The sequence below is a fragment of the Astatotilapia calliptera genome, chromosome 23, assembly GCF_964374335.1.
Source record: "Astatotilapia calliptera chromosome 23, fAstCal68.1, whole genome shotgun sequence".
NCBI classification, from domain to species: domain Eukaryota; kingdom Metazoa; phylum Chordata; class Actinopteri; order Cichliformes; family Cichlidae; genus Astatotilapia; species Astatotilapia calliptera.
Window position 1 is genome coordinate 49,227,412 of NC_137443.1, and position 20,422 is coordinate 49,247,833.

The window sequence follows — 20,422 nt, forward strand, 5'->3', positions numbered from 1 at the left end:
TATGCCAGATGTAATGGGGCACATGCCTTCCAATAAGTTCAACTTTTCTTCTCGTTATTCCTCAGAATATTTTCCCAGAAGTCTTGGGCATCATCAAGATGTTTTCTGGGAAACCTGAGACTAGCCTTTAAGTTCCTTTTGCTCAGCAGTGGTTTTTGTCTTGGAACTCTGTGTCAAGGTCTGGCTGTGTGGCAGCCAGGATGAGGACCCAAATGCAGGACTCTGGAGACAAAACCTGAACTTAAGCAGCTTTATTGCCGATAACTACAAACTAAAAATACAAAACACTAAACTCTTGGCATAGTAGCTAGACACTAGAAAGCAAAGCATGGAGCACACAGCACAGGGGTAACATGACCGGAGGACTACCTGAAGACTGATGATGTGATGAGGAGCAAATACAAACTGAGGACTTAAATACACTGGATAACGAGAGGATGGGCAACAGGTGGTAACACAGGTCATAACAGACAGAGGAGACAAAGGAAGAAATATAAGGAGAGTAACATGGGAACAGGTAAGGGAGACGAAACAGAGACATGGCTAAGAAACAAAGAGAGAGGGAGCGAGAGACACAACAGGCCAGGGAGACTAAGGAGTAAAGACAGAACACAGAGACAAAGACTGTGGGAAATGAGAACAAGACTGACATACACAGGAAACAAAGGGAAAGGAAAACACTCAGGGAACTAGACCAGAACCACAAGGGATAAACACAATCAGAAAATCTCAAACACATAAGAAAACTGAACTAGGAAATATAAGTTACCCTAGGAATACGACAATAATGAATAACCAAGATTCAAAAGTCTTCAAATGCAAAACACTGGGTCAAAACCCAGGACCATGACACTCTGCCATGCATGCCATTTTTGCTCAGTCTCTTTCTTATGGTGGAGTCATGAACACTGACCTTAACTGAGGCAGCTGAGGCCTTGTTTGGATGTTGTTCTGGGGTCTTTGTGACCTCTTCGCCATTTGTGGACAATGGCTCTCACTGTGGTTCACTGTACTCCCACAGCTTTAAAAATGGCCTTATAAGGCCATAATAAAGCCAGATAATGGTTTTCCAGACTGAGAGATCTCCATAAATGTGTTTCATATTAATTCCTGAATTTCCTTGGATCACAGCATGATGTCTGGCTTTTAAAGGTTCTATTGGTCTACCCCACTTTGTCAGGCAGGTCCTGTATAGTGATTTCTTGAATAAGAACAGGTGTTGGCAGTAATCAGGTCTGCGTAGAGAAACTGAACTCAGCTCTCCAAAGATGTCAGTTTATGTTAAAACGAGGGAGGGTCAGTCATTTTCACACAGGGCCACGCAGATTTGTTTTCTTTCCTTTTAATAATAAACACCCTCATTTAGAAACTACAGTTTGTGTGTACTTGTGTTATCTTTATCTAAAATTTAAATTTACTTGATTATCTAAAACATTTAAATATGACAAGCATGTAAAAAAATTGGAAATCAGGAATTGGAAAGACACTTTTTCACACCACTGTATGATAACAGAAAACTTAAATGTCTGCACATCATCTCGGGTTGTGCCTGACTGGCTGTAAGACCAGCAGATGGATGGGCAATATTGAGTTTCCAACAAATATGAAATTTGGAATTAGATTCCTTTCATGTCAATTCAACAACCCATGCGTATAGAATTCAGCAGCCTTGCATACAAAGAAGCCATCATGCCTGGGACAGTGTCTGCTTTGCACACGCTGCTATACTCTTAGGCTCTCACAGATAGCTCTCTGCACCTTCTGCTTGTATGAATAAACTTACTTTTGACTGTCTGGAGGCAGAGCCCAAAGGAAGACGAGGTCTAATATGATTGGCCACTATGATAGACATTTCAGGTTACATTAAACTGAATTATACTGTGGCAGCAACAGAAACCATCTTTTAAACTGTATTTGTTTACAATTTGAAAAATGAGATTTGCCAAATGAACTATTAACAATTATTGTTTGCTGTGCAGTAGTGGAAATACTGACAACTGTCACTGGGTTACTTTACTGTTGAAGAAATATTTTAAACCAGAGGCTTCTAAGGCAAGTTCTGAAGCCACTGCACTGCTGTCCCATTAATCTGTTATACAGTATAACATACAGTGGCTTGAAAAGTATTCGGCCCCCTTGAACTTTTCCCACATGTTGTCACATTACAGCCACAAACATGAATCAGTTTTATTGGAATTCCAGGTGAAAGACCAACACAAAGTGGTGCACACGTGAGAAGTGGAACGAAAATCAGACATGATTCCAAACATGTTTTACAAATAAATAACTGCAAAGTGGGGTGTGCGCCAGTGATTGTGGAGTGGCTCCCACAGACAGCCCACTGCAGCCTCTTAATGGGTTCAAAGTCACCATGGGCTACATTCTCCATGTAGCTTACTGTGCAGCTCTCTCTTTCAGCACGGAGGGATGTCTCTCTAATATCCAAAGGACAGGGAGGTAATGAATATTAGTAAGGAGTAAAGCCATGTGAGTGGTCTGGAATAAAAAAAAAGAGGTTGGTTTATGACTGTGATGACGGGGATGTATATGTGCAGGCAGGGCCTCACATGTGCCATTACAGGTCATCTGCTTTAAAGGTGTGAGTAGATGTTTCTTCAGCCAGGACACATGGGGGTGTGATATCCTATACTAAATACATTGTACGTTGTTCTGTTTCTCAGGGAGCAGAGGTTTTAGGCAAAGCATTCTGCTTAAGCTGTAGGACAGCTATCAACCGAAACACTGCTATTCCCTTATAAAAGTGTAAAATAACCCACTCAGGTGATCCTACCTTGAAGGCATAGTTTCCAACTGCACTAACCACATCCTTGAAAAGTATCTTGGAGGTGAAAGTGTGTCCATGATATACAATGGGCTCTCCATTGGCACCATCCCAGCAGTCTACTTCAACACATCGGCAGCCACGATTCAGAGCCCTGAAGAACAAGGACAAATACAATCTTTCCTTTATTATTGATTCTGTTCTGGTTCACAGAAAGGTAAAAAATACAATGGCCATGAATATATCCTTCATCTTCTTCTTCTTCTTCTTCCTTCGATTGCTCCTACAGTGGATCATCTGCCTCCGTGTCACTTTATTTTTAGTATCCTCCACTGTCACACCAACCCTTTATATGTCCGTCACTACATCCCTGAACTTCCTCTGAGGTCTTCCTGTGTTCCCCCTTCCAAGCAGATCCATAATCATAATCCTTTGTCTAATATATCCACCATCTCTCCTCTGCACAAACCATTTCAACCTTGCTTCTCTAACTTTGTCTCCAAACTCCTCTACATGAACTATCCCTCTAATACACTCATTTTTTTTAAATGAAAATGTTATCATTGTCAACTCTGCCACCTCCGGCTTACCATCCTGTCTTTTTGTCAGTGCCACTTTTTCCAAACCATACATCACAGTCTGTCTCACTATGATCTTGTACACCTTCCCTTTCACTCTTGCTGCTATCCCTGTGTCACACATCATCCCTAACACTTCTCTCCACCCAGACAACCCTGCCTACACTCACTTGACCCCGTCTGCCTTTTATTCACACATTCTGGATTCTGGATTGCTTCTACTGACTTTCTGACAGGATCCTGTGTGAAAAAATCATTGCAACCCCCTGTTATAACTTAAATTAATGGTGGTGTATTATATCTTTGGAAAGCCGAGTTCAATTTCTCTAGCCACACTGAGACCTGATTACTGCCACCACCTGTTCTCAATCAAGAAATCACTTAAATAGGATATGTCTGACAAAGTAGAGTATGCCAAAAGATCCTCAAAATCTAGTACAGCGATGAAGATGTTAGAAAGACCCAAGAGAAACATCCAAAGACCCGAATGCCTCGCTTGGTTGAGGTCAGTGTTCGTGACTCCACCATGAGAAAGAGATCCTTCATGACAGAGTTCAAAAACCACTGCTGAGCAAAAGGAGCACAAAGACTCATCTCAGTTATGCCTGAAAATATCTTGATGATCCCCAAGTCCTTTGGGAATATACTCTGAGCTGACGAGACAAAAGTTTAACTTTTTGGAAGGTGTGTGTCCCATATCGACATCCAGTGTAAAAGTAACACAGCATTTCAGAAAATGAACATCATACCAACAGTAAAATATGGTGGTGGTAGTGTGTTGGTCTGGGGCTCTTTTGCTGCCTGCCAGGACCTGGAAAACCTGCTGTGGTAAATGGAACTCACTCCACGGTTGATTACATGGTCCACTATTGTAGCTCTGATGTCATCAGTAATTCTATTTCTTACTCTTCTTACCCTTCCTCTTCCCCCTCCTCATCCTTGTCCTTGTCCTCTAACTTCACCTCCTTGTCCTTGTCGTCCTCTTCGTCCTACTTCTTCACCTCCACGTCCTCTTCCTCGGCCTCCTCTAATTCTCACTCTTCTCACTCTTCCTGCTCCCTCCATTGTACTCCACACGCACAGCTTACCTGTAGCTTATTTATAGTGCGTAGGCTGATTGCAAAGTGAACTAATTATCTAACACAGTTTTCACATGAGACAGTGTGCCAGACAGTTGGCAAAATACTGTAAATAACAGCCATAAATGTGTATAGTTTTGCTAGGAGTGTGTTGATCATTTGGAAGCTGAGTGCAAAGCAGTGTTTGTGCTTTTAGTTTTGCAAACTCAGTGAGTGGTTTTGCTATAAGTATTAATAGTTTTAGGAATTGTGCTATAAGAATCACAGTTAGGGTTTAAGCATTCAGAAAAAACTGTATTGCTTCAATCTTAAATATGATCAACCTATCTCTAATAATCAGCTATGTACCACAGGCCTTCAAGCTGGCTGTAGTTAAACCTTTACTCAAAAAGCATCTCTAGACCCAGCAGTCTTAGCTAATTATAGGCCAATCTCCAACCTTCCTTTATATCAAACATCCTTGAAAGAGTAGTTGTCAAACAGCTAACAGATCATCTGCAGAGGAATGGTTTATTTGAAGAGTTTCAGCCAGCCTGAGGTTAATTATGGAGTTCCACAGGGTTCAGGACCAATCCTATTTACATTATGCATGCTTCCCTTAGGCAGCATCATTAGAAGACATACATTTACAGCTCGCAAGCTACTGTAGCCAAACCCAGGCAAATATCCCAGAATGCATTTTGTCCAAAACTTAAACAAGGCAGTTGCGGAGGAACGCAGAGTGGCGGAGTTTGAAATATTACTCTTTCTGGGTCACAAAATAAATTTTTAAGATATTTTCACGTCAAATCCCCTGATGAAAAATGTTCTGTTCTTATTTAAACAGCTGACTTTGAATTTAATCTAACACTAAAAAGAAATATTTAAATTAAGGAGGAAACATTTTCATAATATCTTATCTTAATGACCTTGTAGTACCATATCACCCTATTAGAGCACTTCGCTCTCGCTCTGCAGGCCTACTTGTTGTTCCTAGAGTATTTAAAAGTAGAATGGGAGGCAGAGCCTTCAGTTTTCAGGCCCCTCTTCTGTGGAACCAGCTTCCAGTTTGGATTCAGGAGACAGACACTATCTCTACTTTCAAGATTAGGCTTCAAACTTTCCTTTTTGCTAAAGCATATAGTTAGGGCTGGACCAGGTGACCCTGAATCCTCCCTTAGTTATGCTGCAATAGACGTAGGCTGCCGGGGGATTCCCATGATGCATTGAGTTTTTCCTTTCCAGTCACCTTTCTCACTCACTATGTGTTAACAGACCTCTCTGCATTGAATCATATCTGTTATTAACCTCTGTCTCTCTTCCACAGCATGTCTTTATCCTGTCTTCCTTCTCTCACCCCAACCAATCACAGCAGATGGCCCCGCCCCTCCCTGAGCCTGGTTCTGCTGGAGGTTTCTTCCTGTTAAAAGGAAGTTTGTCCTCCCCACTGTCGCCAAAGTGCTGCTCATAGGGGGTCATATGATTGTTGGGTTTTTCTCTGTATCTATTAGTGTACGATCTACTGTGCAATATAAAACACCTTTAGGTGACTGTTGCTGTGATTTGGCGCTATATAAATAAAATTGAATTGAATATTAATTTCCAAACTAAGACTATTAGCAAATCTTTCATGGTATCCCTTGTGTTATTCTAATATTTTCATTGATACATTTAATGGATGAGAAATAATCACTTAAAAATAATATGATGTCAAGGCCCTCTCTTTATTTTATTAAACTCAGCGGAGTATAGTGATAAGAATGTTTTCCAGTTAGAAAAGCTAGTCAACTGTGGGCACGAGTGAGTGCCCACAGTTGCAAAAATGAGTTTTTACCAGCTATGCCAAATTTCCAAGGCAAAGCCCTATATTCCACATTAAGACTTTGAAAAGCTTATCCACGCCTTCATTAGTTCTAGATTGGACTATTGCAACTCGCTATATTTCGGCCTCCAATTCTCTCTCCTCCAACACTTGCAATTAGTTCAAAATGCCGCAGCACACCTCTTAACTGGCTCCAGAAGGCATGATCACATCACCCCTGTTCTAGCCAATCTACACTGGCTCCCCATCAAATACCATATCGTTTTTAAAATCCTTTTGTATACTTTTAGAATTTTAAATAACCTGGCACCAAGTTACCTAACTGACCTCATCGACTTGTATAGCCCCATAAGAGCATTTAGATCCTCTAACCAACTGCTCTTAGTGCAACCAAGGCTCCGCCGAAAGACTAGAGTTAGACTTAAATCGCGCTTAAAAACTCACTTGTTTAATCTAGCCTTTTAAGCACATTAGTTCGGACTTCCACCTGGTCTGCATTTGTGCTACATAACTGTAACTGTTTTTGTTGTCTTTTGTTGTAACCTGCATTCCGGCACTTGTGTGAAGCACTTTTGTGGACACTGGTCCTTTCTAAATGTGCTATAGAAATAAACATTGATTGATTGATTGATTGATTGATTGATTGATTGATTGATTGATTGATTGATTGATTGATTGATTGATTGATTGATTGAGAAGAAAATTCTGAAATCAATTAAATCATTGTCTACTTACTTTTAAAATTTAGAATTTTACATTTAAATTTAAAAAGTAGACGTTGTGGGAAGCATTAAGCCACTTTGCTCTGTTTTAAGTGTCGTAATAAGAATTGAATTGAATTGCCCTTTATTTCCATTGCACATGTAAAATTAAATTATGGGTGCTCCACACCAACTGTGGATAAATAAAATATAAATAGTAAGACAGCAGGTATAATTAACAAACAGGAGAAATATATACAATCAAGACGAATCTATTAAAAACAATAGAAAAGGAACACGTTGGAGAAAAGGTTGCAAAGTGCTTGAAAGTAGAGCAAAGGACTTGGTCTGAGTAGAGTCTGTGTGTGATTGGCCTTAGTGATGAGAGTTACTCAGACCATGGCTCATATTGATGAGGTGGGTGGGCAGGGGTGGGTTTTGCGAGGAAAGTGTTTGCTGATAGTGTTTGACCCCTGTGTACCAAACACCATAGCAGTAGGAGAGAACGCTTTCCATTGAGGAGTCGTAGAAGGCCAGTTGCATCTTCCAGTACAGGTTATTCTCCCTGAGGACACAGAGGAAGTGAATCCGCTGCTGGGCCTTCTTTACCGGGGCGATGGTGTTTGTGAAGCCATTCTCCATTTGTAAGGTGGGGAGTGGACCTGCCTGTGCCTCCCAAAGTTCATGATAAGTTGTTTCAGGTCCTCCCTGGACGACCTGCTTGTGGTGTGCTTGTGTGCTCTCTCCCTTTTGTTCTTCTCCCCGCCCTCTGGGTCTGCTTCTGGGAGAGTGAGAGTGTGGCGACCCCTGACCCGGAAGTGTCTCCGCTCAGCAGACAACACACCTGTACCTAATCTTCAACCCAGCTGTCACTAATCAGCCCCCATTTTGGGCTGAGGTAACGGTGTGTCCAGATGGCAGTCGACGCTGGTTTGTACTCGTAAGTAAAGTGTGCTCGTTATTGGTGATGTAGCTTTAGCTGGTTAACCTGCTCATCTGTTGTTGTTGCTTGTCTTTTAGGAGGAAAAGTACGGGGAGGAGGGTTGGAGAGAAGAAGCTTGCTAGGATTACCACTGGGGAGACTCACCTGCACCACTACTGGGAATTTGGAGAAAAGCACTGTTGGACTATTGCACTTCTTTTCATGTTTAAGACTGTTTTTTTGGGACTGTAAATAAACTCACTGTCTGCTTTGCATCCAGAGCTTCACGACTGAGTCTGTATTTCCCATTACCCGTGATAGGATGTTCAGTTTTCGGTTATTTTCTGAGCACCAAGGGGACAAGTTCTCCAACAGAAACCTGGACTCTCCGTAGCAAGTGTCCAGTTACCAAGACCCTCTGAAGGTCTACTAGAAGATGTGGCCTGGCTCAAAAATGAACAGCTACAAGAAGAAGTGCCCTCCATGGAGAAGGAGACAAGAAGCCAAGATCAAGCCATAATGGAGGGAAGTTAGCCAACTATCGGAGCTGTAGAAAGGTGCGATAATAAAAGAGGTACCTAAAAAGTGCTGTTCATAACTGAAGCCTTGGAAACTCCCAACCAAAGACTCACAGCCTTGGCCAGCTGCTTAAAGAGGTATGCCAGAGAGAAAAAAAAAACAAGCTGAACTCCACTGAACCACCCAAGGAGTACTCTTAGTGGCAGAGCACACTTAAAGACAGCACACTTAAAGGAAAGAGGAACAATTTTTTTGACTGACCAACGCGTTTCGGCTTGTGGCCTTCATCAGGGTCATAGTAACACATACAGGGAGTGCAGAATTATTAGGCAAATGAGTATTTTGTCCACATCATCCTCTTCATGCATGTTGTCTTACTCCAAGCTGTATAGGCTCGAAAGCCTACTACCAATTAAGCATATTAGGTGATGTGCATCTCTGTAATGAGAAGGGGTGTGGTCTAATGACATCAACACCCTATATCAGGTGTGCATAATTATTAGGCAACGTCCTTTCCGTTGGCAAAATGGGTCAAAAGAAGGACTTGACAGGCTCAGAAAAGTCAAAAATAGTGAGATATCTTGCAGAGGGATGCAGCAGTCTCAAAATTGCAAAGCTTCTGAAGCGTGATCATCGAACAATCAAGCGTTTCATTCAAAATAGTCAACAGGGTCGCAAGAAGCGTGTGGAAAAACCAAGGAGCAAATTAACTGCCCATGAACTGAGAAAAGTCAAGCGTGCAGCTGCCAAGATGCCACTTGCCACCAGTTTGGCCATATTTCAGAGCTGCAACATCACTGGAGTGCCCAAAAGCACAAGGTGTGCAATACTCAGAGACATGGCCAAGGTAAGAAAGGCTGAAAGACGACCACCACTGAACAAGACACACAAGCTGAAACGTCAAGACTGGGCCAAGCAATATCTCAAGACTGGTTTTTCTAAGGTTTTATGGACTGATGAAATGAGAGTGAGTCTTGATGGGCCAGATGGATGGGCCCGTGGCTGGATTGGTAAAGGGCAGAGAGCTCCAGTCCCACTCAGACACCAGCAAGGTGGAGGTGGAGTACTGGTTTGGGCTGGTATCATCAAAGATGAGCTTGTGGGGCCTTTTCGGGTTGAGGATGGAGTCAAGCTCAACTCCCAGTCCTACTGCCAGTTTCTGGAAGACACCTTCTTCAAGCAGTGGTACAGGAAGAAGTCTGCATCCTTCAAGAAAAACATGATTTTCATGCAGGACAATGCTCCATCACACGCGTCCAAGTACTCCACAGCGTGGCTGCAAGAAAGGGTATAAAAGAAGAAAAACTAATGACATGGCCTCCTTGTTCACCTGATCTGAACCCCATTGAGAACCTGTGGTCCATCATCAAATGTGAGATTTACAAGGAGGGAAAACAGTACACCTCTCTGAACAGTGTCTGGGAGGCTGTGGTTGCTGCTGCACGCAATGTTGATGGTGAACAGATCAAAACACTGACAGAATCCATGGATGGCAGGCTTTTGAGTGTCCTTGCAAAGAAAGGTGGCTATATTGGTCGCTGATTTGTTTTTGTTTTGTTTTTGAATGTCAGAAATGTATATTTGTGAATGTGGAGATGTTATATTGGTGTCACTGGTAAAAATAAATAATTGAAATGGGTATATATTTGTTTTTTGTTAAGTTGCCTAATAATTCTGCACAGTAATAGTCACCTGCACACACAGATATCCCCCTAAAACAGCTAAAACTAAAAACAAACTAAAAACTACTTCCAAAAACATTCAGCTTTGATATTAATGAGTTTTTTGGGTTCATTGAGAACATGCTTGTTGTTCAATAATAACATTATTCCTCAAAAATACAACTTGCCTAATAATTCTGCACTCCCTGTAGTAGAAGTGTGCTTCAGAAAACAGAAAAAAATTCAAATGAACCAATCACATCTTCATAGATAAATCAGCTGATATATAACAGGTTGGTATTGGTTAATTGGTTAAGTCATGCCCAAGTAAATACTGGCCTAGATCATTAATGATGAAGACGGGGGGGGAGGAGACATAATCCCCACCTGTCTTAAAATAATACATGCATGAAATACATAAGAAGAATATTACAAATATACAAAAATGATTACAAAGGAAAGCATTTAATTATTAATGATCTAGTCCAGTATTTACTTGTGCGTGACTTAAGCAAACCAAAATGATCAAAATTGATGATAATCCAACTTTGGACTACGAATACGTACTGATAAATCTCAACCTGATGAATTAGCTGTGAGCAACCATGTTTTGGCTTACTGTGCAATTTTACAAACCCCTACTCTTTCAAGGTACTACTCTCTAGAAGTATCTCTGGACAAGCTAGCATATTGCAGACACGCTTGTTAGAAGGAGTGGTTCACTAGCTACCCCAGCTCTTCATGTGCAACATATTTTAGAATAATGTTGGGGTGAATTTGATCAAAGCATGGTAATTTTAAGCCAGTACTGCTACCTGATGTATCCCTCCACACTGCTTTGTCCTCTGAGCTGGTCCTCCATCAGGTAGGTGTTGTGGGACGATGAGATGAAATAATGACAGAGTGGCTGAGTCATGTCCTGAAAGATCCCCCTCTGCTGTGGGTTAAAAATGGAGCCTTCAGCTGAGCCGAGGTACATCAAAAAGCCATCAAATGTCATGGCATTCATGCGCTTGGCTGGAATGACAGTAAGATGGTGTCAATGGTGTAATGTGCTAACTGTACCATAAAATCTCATGAGGGAATAGACTGATCCTAATGTCATAAAAATTATATTCAAACAAAACATCAAGATGCAGTGTATTCTTTACAATGTGTGCACCTTTGTCCGAGGGTTCATAGCACTCAATGAGCTGCTTAGCATGCAGTTGGATATCATCCCCCTCAAGCTGTTCCTCTCTAAGGAAGTCCTCCAGGTTGCTTTGGGATAGCTTCTGACCATCAACAGAGTATTCCTGAAATACCTTCAGTACATCCTCTCGCTGAGTCAACATCTTGTAGAAGAGCACAAACTCATCATTCTCCAGGGTACCTGATTGGGACTTATCAGCCATCTGAGACAAGAGGCAAAAAATGTGTACTGTAGCCAGGTGGACAGATGCATCAAAGTGTAAGATCTTGTTGAGAAATAAATATATATTCTTAATGCTTATTTGCTGATTAGATTGTTTTATGAGAGGCCCAAACTTCAGTGTAAAACTAGGTCGCAGGCTGACAGGAAACTGCATGCTTTTGCAAAAATAGGAGCTGCAGGCCGAAAGTGAAACTAAGTAGAGTGTTTGATCGAAACTTAAAGTGTGTGTGACGTCTAGATGAAGTATATAAATAACCAAGCTTCCTGTTTTTGCCTGAGACTTGAGCTGGCGTTGCTGTGTGTGCCTAGTCTCCATATTCTGGAATATGTCAAATTAAAGATCTTTTGAATTAGACCACTTTGAGCCGTGTCTTTCTTGTTCGTTGAAGAATACAAAGAACTGGATTTAATAATCTCCTAATCCTAGTACCAAGAAAATTACAACAGAACCCAAACAACCTTAATACTGAATATTTAAATCACAGGAATGTGTATACTTTGTTAGTATACACATTTAGTACAGGTCTCTCACTGTAAAAAGGTGGTGAGCATGATGTTCATTCATGTCCACATTCATCATCTTCAGCAGGTCTTGCACTTCCTTAAAGTTCATCCTGCCATCATTGTTCTTGTCTGCCTTTTTGAACCATTCACCAATCCATCTGAGTACAACAATCAAGGAACTTTCTAATAAAACTTTTTTTTTTGCTACAGTAATGGTACAATGGTCACTGTAAAGATAGACAGAGAGATACCTTATTGATCTCACAAGGGAAATTGTTACCTAACAGCATCATGACAAAGAATAAAAATAGTAAAGTCACAATAAACACCACAATTAAAAGAGTCACAGGGGCCTGGTAAGGGCCTATACTATGACAAAGTGCAGTATGTATATCTATCTATCTATCTATCTATCTATCTATCTATCTATCTATCTATCTATCTATCTATCTATCTATCTATCTATATATATATATATATATATATATATATATATATATATACATATATATATCCCAAGGTCCCAAGGTCAAAATGGGAGATGCCTCCAAGGGTGGTGGAGAATGACCGAGCTAAGATCCTGTGGGACTTCCAGATACAGACGGACAAAATGGTGGTGGCTAACCAACCGGACATAGTGGTGGTAGACAAACAGAAGAAGACGGCCGTAGTGATCGATGTAGCGGTTCCGAATGACAGCAATATCAGGAAGAAGGAACACGAGAAGCTGGAGAAATACCAAGGGCTCAGAGAAGAGCTCGAGAGGATGTGGAGGATGAAGGTAACGGTGGTCCCCGTGGTAATCGGAGCACTAGGTGCGGTGACTCCCAAGCTAGGCGAGTGGCTCCAGCAGATCCCGGGAACAACATCGGAGATCTCTGGTCAGAAGAGCACAGTCCTGGGAACAGCTAAGATACTGCACAGGACCCTCAAGCTCCCAGGCCTCTGGTAGAGGACCCGAGCTTGAAGGATAAACCGCCCGCAGGGGCGTGCTGGGTGTTTTTTTTTTTTATATATATATGTACAGTACCTCTATTGCTTAAGCATTAAGCATATTGCTACTATCTCTACTTTCAAGATTAGGCTTAAAACTTTCCTTTTTGCTAAAGCATATAGTTAGGGCTGGACCAGGTGACCCTGAATCCTCCCTTAGTTATGCTGCAATAGACTTAGGCTGCCGGGGGATTCCCATGATGCATTGAGTTTTTCCTTTCCAGTCACCTTTCTCACTCACTATGTATTAACAGACCTCTCTGCATTGAATCATATCTGTTATTAATCTCTGTCTCTCTTCCACAGCATGTCTTTTATCCTGTCTTCCTTCTCTCACCCCAACCAATCACAGCAGATGGCCGCCCCTCCCTGAGCCTGGTTCTGCCGGAGGTTTCTTCCTGTTAAAAGGGAGTTTTTCCTTCCCACTGTCGCCAAAGTGCTTGCTCATAGGGGGTCATATGATTGTTGGGTTTTTCTCTGTATCTATGAAGCGCCTTGAGGCGACTTATGTTGTGATTTGGCGCTATATAAATAAAATTGAATTGAATTGAATTGAATTAAGCCACTGCACTGAGCAGCGGTCACAAGGTGGTTGGTGTCTGTCGTGGTGGTAACCCCCGAACCAAATGGTGGACACCAGAGGTGAAGGGAGCCACCAGGCTGAAGAAGGCTTGGCTAGCCTGTGGTACTGTGGAGACAGCTGATAGATACTGACAGGCCAAGCGGAACGTGGCTCAGGCAGTGGTTGAAGCAAAAACTTGGGTGTGGGAGGAGCTTGGAGAAGCCATGGAAAAGAATTTTGGACTGCCTTGAAGAGATTCTGCCAAACTGTCAGGCGACTCAGAAAAGGAAAGTGGTGCTCTACCTGCACTGTGTATAGTGCGGGTCGAGCACTGCTGACTTTGACTGAGAAAATTGTAGGAAGGAATACTTTGAGGACCTCCTTAATCCCACTGGCACATCTTCCGTGGAGGTGGCATCTGGGAACGAGGGGGGCAACTCGCTTATCTCCAGGGGTGAAGTCACTAAGGTAGCTAAACAACTCCTTGGTGGCACGGCCCATTGGGTGGATGAGTTCCTAAATGATCTGGACGTTGTATGGCTGTCTTGGTTGACATGCCTCTTTAGTGTTGTGTGGAGCTCAGGGGCGGTACATCTGGATCGGCAGACTGGTGTGGTGGAAAGGAAAGTCCTTGGATACAGGAGGAACAATGTGTTTTTTGTCCTGGTCGTGGGACACTGGATCAGCTCTTTATCCTCTTGAGGATACTTGAGGGTGCATAGGAGTTTGCCCAACCAGTTTAAATGTTGTTTGTGGATTTGGGGAAGGCATTCAACCATGTCCCTCGGAGTGTCCTGTGGGAGGTGCTTCAGGAGTATGCGTTGCCATTCAATCCTTACACAACTGTTGCAAGAGCTTGGTCCACATAGCCGGCAATAAGTCAGACTTATTTCAGGTGGTTGATGGACTCCGCCAGGGCTGCCCTTTGTCACCCATTCTGTTTGTAATTTTTAGGCCATGGTCCTCAGCTGGAAAAGGGTCCCCACTCCGGGACAGTATCTTGGGGTCTTGTTCACGAGTGACAGGAGCAGGAGATGGATTGGTGGTGCGGCTGCAGTGATGCAGATCCTGTACTGGTCCATTGTGGTAAAGAGAGCACTGAGTGTAAAGTAGAGCTGTTGCTCCTCTACATTGAAAAGGTGGTTTGGGCATTTGAAAATGATGCCTCCTGGGTGAGGTGTTCTGGGCATGTCCAACCCGGGGCAAACCCAGGACATGCTGGAGGGATTATATCTCTTTGAGGAGGTGGCTGGGGAGAGGGAGGTCTGGGCTTCTCTTTTTAGGCTGCTGCCCCCCTGACCTGGGCCCAGATAAGCAGAAGAAGATGGATGGATGGTGATAAAAATTAAAGAAAGGTAGAAATAAAGTTAGTTAAAAACAGTAAAAGTAAGACTGATAATTTGTAAGAGAGATGTGCAAATTGCATGAAGGTATAAATACAAAAATAAGTTGGGGATCTTATGTGTGACAATGTAGTAGTACAGGTAAAGCAAAGCCGGGAGCATTGAAGGTGGATTCAAGTACGTCCATGGTGTAAATATGAAGAGAAATGGAGTAGTACTCTTGAGTATATGAATAATACTATGGCAATGACAAGACTGTCAGAAAGAATCACAAGTTTGAAACAGGCCACCTGTTCCAGCTTCCCAAAAGGCACCTGAAGGACTCCTTGTGGGACACCACATGCCAGAGAGGCTGAGGAAGATACAGAGTCACCAAAGTGGACTGAGAAAGTTCTCTCCTGAACCACTCAAAAGCTGTACCTTTGATGCCCACATGGTATTCTAAATGGGACATGAGATGGTCTACTGCAGGAGTCCCCAACTCCAGGCCTCGAGGGCCGGTGTCCTGCAGGTTTTAGATCTCACCCTGGGTCAACACACCTGAATCAAATGATTAGTTCATTACCAGGCCTCTGGAGAACTGCAAGACATGTTGAGGAGGTAATGTAGCCATTTGAATCAGCTGTGTTGGATCATGGACACATCTAAAAACTGCAGGACACCGGCCCTCGAGGCCTGGAGTTGGGGACCCCTGGTCTACTATATCAAAAGCAGCAGTCAGAGCAGGTCAAGGAGAAACTACTGTTGACCAATAAGGACATTAAAGGCTCACCTCAGTTTTGCCAGAAAACATCTTGATGATCCACAAGACTTTTGGGAATATATTCTCTGGACTGATGAGACAAAAGCAGAACTTTTTGGAAGGTGTTTGTCCCCATTATATCTGGGGTAAAAGTAACACAGTTGTAACACACCTTTTAAGAAAATGAACATGGGGGTGGGGGGTCATAGTTTGGTCCCGCCTTCACTGTTGTGATTGGTGTGGGGGTAGGGACAGGCTTAGGGCGTCGGGGGGTTCCCCGGAGGCATCTTCCTTGGGGGGCTCAACCCGGGGTAGCGGTTATGTCCGGTTGGGGGCTCTTTTGGCTCTCGAGTGACTGTTTCCTCGTGGCTGCATGTAGCGGGGCTAGGGGAGAGTCTGTGCTGACGGACGTGGGTTACTGACCTGGTAGCCTGGCTGCCCCTGGGTGGGTCCGGGATGGGCGTGAGGTTCTGGGGGCGCTCCGTCTCTGGGCTGGGGCCCTGGCCGGGCCTCGGGGCCTTGGGTCCTGGTTTGTGTGTTGCCGGGGTTGTGGGCGGGTGGGTGCATGGGGGCCCATCCCTGGCGCAGGGTGCTGCCGGTGCGTCGAGCCACCTGGGGGGCTCTTCAACTGGTGGGGGAGATTGTCACACCTTGCAGGAGCTTTCCTCTCCTCAGGAACTCTCTGCAGGAGGGGGAGATACAGGAGAGGTGGAGGAAGATCTCAGCCTGGGTGTTTATTGTCTCATGTAGTCTGGAAGATGAGTGGATGGTGGGGTGGGTGCAGTTTTCTCTGTGGTGGGGTTGGGTGGACTGTCCCGGGCTCTGTGGGGCCGGGGGGCGCTGCTGCGCTGGGCCCCGGTCTGGATGGGCCTGGGCCCCCTTTCCCTGGCGGGTCGCGGAGTATGGGAGTGCCTACTGGGGTCAGCGGGGGAGCTGGCCCCAGGGAGGGGTCACCTGCCCCTCCCTTCCTTCCCTCCCCATCTCCAGCTGCCTCCCTCTTCCCGCTCCACCACAACCACCCACACATGCAGGGCCTTGGAGTAGGGGTATGTCACCAGGGTGCAGAGGAGGCTACTCCCCCCTCTGTCCCCTTCTGGCTGCCTCTGCCTCAATTTTATCCCACAACTTAGACATTCACATTACTCACACTCTCATTACACATACATATAGGATCTTGGGGGTGGGCACGATACACGGAGTCCAAATTACCATCAGGGTGTACACCTCACCCCTGGCGTCGTTGCCCACCTCTCAATTTTAAATACACGTAGACATTGAGGGCTAGCAGGAGGGACCATGCGCTTACCTGCTGCTCTCTGGCAGGTAGCTCCATGCCCTCCTGGGTTTTAAATGCACCTTAAAACACACATGCATCAACACTACAATGAGCGGGTGGAGGGAGGTTTGGAGTCTTCTCTCATCCCCGTTCTCTGCGGCCTGCTAGAGCGGGGGGGCTAGGAGGAGGAGTTGGCCGTCCGACTGCGGTCTGGAGTGTGGGGCCTCCCTGCTGCTGCGGAGTCGGGGCGGTCTGCCTCTCCCCACCGCAGGGAAAAGGGTAACACCACCTGGGTCTGGGTGCAGTTCCCCCCTCCAGGGGCAAGGGTACCTAGACCCGGTTCGTAGAGTACGCTTGGGGAGTATGATCGTGTGTACAGCGTCTCTTTATGTCTGTCTCCACGTTGGTTGAGTGTGGAGTAAGTGCATATGAGAGCATGAGGGTGGGAATGGATGTTTGTATCTGTGTGTGCCTGTATGTCTGTGTCTATATGTCAGGCTGGGTATCAGACGCCACCTCTCTGGGGACATCTCAGGCCCTCCAAGGTTTGGAGGCCTATCTCCACCCACCACCACTTCCCCTGCCAGTGGCGGACTCCCTCAGGTGTCGGTGCGTTGGTGGTTCTTTGTGTCTGGGGGTGGGCGTCCGGGTACACACCGGCTCACTCCTTGGCGGCCACTTATCGGGGCCTGGAGCCTGGGGCTCGCTCGGGCACTTCAGGGGTGGGGTGCCCTTGGCCTCTTGGCCTGGGGCTCGGTCACTCAGGCGCGGCTGGCTGCCGGCGGAGCTCACGGGCGCGTCACTGCAACCCCCCCTGGCTTCTGCTCCGTGGCTGCTGAGTGAGCCCTCATCTGGGACTCTCCTCAGCTCTTTCTGGGACAGTGGCGCGGCTGCCCCTCTGTTGGTCTTCCTTGGTCTCTTGTGTTCTGGGGGCCTCTGGATGTCTGGAGTTTTGATCTCCTCCATACCTGCTTCATACCCTGGAGGACGGGGCTGTGGCCCCCCCACACTCCCTAGCAGATCGTTACATGGAGAAACCTTTGGAATGCAAGCATGCTGATCCACACAGGTATGCACACAGGTGTACACACTGGTATTCACAGACGCGGACTACAGCTTTCCTGGCTGCTGCCTCAAAGCACATTGTGCGCTGTCTATCTTGCGTGCTGCACAATATCGTTTATTATTTAGTATCTACTGATATTTACTGCTAGCTAGTTTATTGTGATGGTGCCGTTTTTTTTATTATGTTGCTCTTTGTTGTTTGCTTTCTCTTCTGTTTTTTTTCTCCATACAGGTGACCCAGGTGTTTGTTTGTTTTTTCTTCCCCCCCCTTCTCACCGTCTCTTCTCCCCTTTGGTTTTCTTTCTTTCTCTCCCTCTCTTTCTTTCATTCTTTCTCCCTGTCCTATCCCCCAGTCATGTCTGTCCCGTTTATAGCAACTGAAAATAAAATAAATTCATAATTATAATAAAGGTCAATCAAATGGACCAATATGGCAAGACCATGATGATCCACTTGGTAAAATAAATCCGCTTGGCATCTTTCTTGGCCTTAAGACAACAATTCTGATGCTAAAGATCCAAACGGGACACAAAAAAAAAAGAAAAAAAAAAGAAAAGAAAATGAACATCATATTAACAGTAAAAAAAATGGTGATGGTGGTCTGGGGCTGTTTTGCTGCCTCAGGACATGGAAAACTTTCTGTGGTAAATGAAACCATGAATTCTGCTGTCAAATAAAACATCCTAAAAGAGAATGTCCGGTCATCTGTTCATGACCTCAAGCTGAAGTGCACTTGGGTTCTACAGCAGAGTAATGATCCAGCAAGTCCACCTCTGAATGGCTTAAGAAAAACAAAATGAAGACTTTGGAGTGGCCTAGTCAAAGTCCTGAGCTGAATCTGATTGAGATGCTGTGGCATGAACTTAGAAAGGCGGTTTGTGCTCGAAAACCCTCCAAAGTGGTTGAATTACAACAATTCTACAGAGATGAGTGTGCTAAAATTCCTGCATCACGCTATAAAAGACTCATTGCCAGTTACTGCAAACACTTGATTGCAGTTGTTGCTGCTAAGGGTGGCCCCACCAGTTATTAGGTTTAGGGGCAATCACTTCACACCAGGCCATGCAGGTTTGGAGTTCTTCCCCTTTAGGGTTTCCCCCTTAATAATAAACACCTTCATTTAGAAACTGCATTTTGTTTACTTGTGTAAACCCGACTGCTCATCACTTCCATGTTACCTGCACTGGCTGCTGGCTGAGGTCAGCATACATGTAGCTGTAAGATCACACTGGGTTTTTCGCCAGTTTTGTGTTCGCCTGCTATCTGTTCAGACGTTTGCAAAGAGCTGACATTTTGATAGCAGTATACTGCAGTTTCTTTCCTTGACATACTTTATTACTGTGTTTTCATGCAATAAAAATAAACCCCAAATCTCCACTCCCGAAACGTTGTAGACCCGGCACTATAGTTCTCCTCTCTGCACACAAAAGAGTAGCACATGTCTGCAGGAAGAAGAAGAAGATATGTTTATTTTTTTTCTCTTTCTATCTGACATGCAAATGTGATTATAAGATTACTGAGTTTAGTACAGTAACTCATTACATTACTGTATTACTGAAAAATGTAATGTGATGTAATGTACACCCAACACAAATTCTTTATATATAGTTAGGTTGACCGCATATGTATGTAAACTGAGTGAAGGATACTGATCGAGTTTCTCCCTCTCACCCATGTTTTCCACATTCTCAATCAGTTTCCTCATGCCCCATATCCAGGACTGTGCTTCCTCAGCTGACTCGGCCACCAGGTCCAAATTGCCCCTGCGACCGCGAAAGACCAATGTGAAGCATCTGTCAGGTGGGAACTCATCTGCAATACTGAGGAGGACCTCACTCTGGTGCCCCTCTCGAACTGCTTCCACATCATTCACAGAAACTAGGAACAAAGAAAGTGGAATTTAGGAGGTTTTAGACACAAAAATAAAGCAAAAAAAAAGAAAAATTGTGCCAGATTGTGAGCATGCTTAATGCCAAGAGCTTGTGACCCGCACACACATATACTTGTAAGCAAAACGCCCACTGTTGGATCAGGTCTATTAGGTCATTTTTCCACGGGTTCTTTAATTATAACTGTTCTCTTACATGTGGAGCGGACATTGCCAGCCTTCTTAGACTGGTACCAGATGGTCATGAAGTCATCCTCCAGCTTGAAATATCGCTGCTTCTTCCAGTTACGAGACTTAATTTTCCTCATCATCGCCCCCACCAGCATGGCCTGGAGGTTATCATCCCCCTGACTACCTGTGTAAAAGAGACAGTCATGACAAATAAAAAAAATAAAGCATGGTTCGAAGAAATTTAAATGCAAACATGCCATGTTTAATTTTAATTTCAAGTTTCTGACAGGCTAATGTGAAGTTCCATCACACATCCAAAGCGTTATGACACTGTCTAGACATCTACTACTGAATAGATATGCTAAACAAAAAAGATTATTGTGCATCTTAAATGTGAATTTAAAAAAAAGAACATTTCATT

At 44.2% G+C, this 20,422-nt stretch overlaps 1 protein-coding gene across 1 annotated transcript in view; it reads right to left on the minus strand.

Annotated features, from left to right (window-relative positions):
- The window catches only part of plcd4a (phospholipase C, delta 4a), a 67,496-nt gene that overhangs the window by 33,166 nt on the left and 13,908 nt on the right, over nt 1-20,422 (minus strand). Inside the window, exons 3-8 of the mRNA XM_026158256.2 lie at nt 20,027-20,185; nt 19,592-19,820; nt 11,990-12,119; nt 11,206-11,437; nt 10,859-11,060; nt 2,792-2,936 (exon numbers count right to left, since the gene is read on the minus strand). Coding sequence (XP_026014041.2) covers nt 2,792-2,936; nt 10,859-11,060; nt 11,206-11,437; nt 11,990-12,119; nt 19,592-19,820; nt 20,027-20,185 — 1,097 coding nt within the window. The remainder of the gene's footprint in view (nt 1-2,791; nt 2,937-10,858; nt 11,061-11,205; nt 11,438-11,989; nt 12,120-19,591; nt 19,821-20,026; nt 20,186-20,422) is intronic.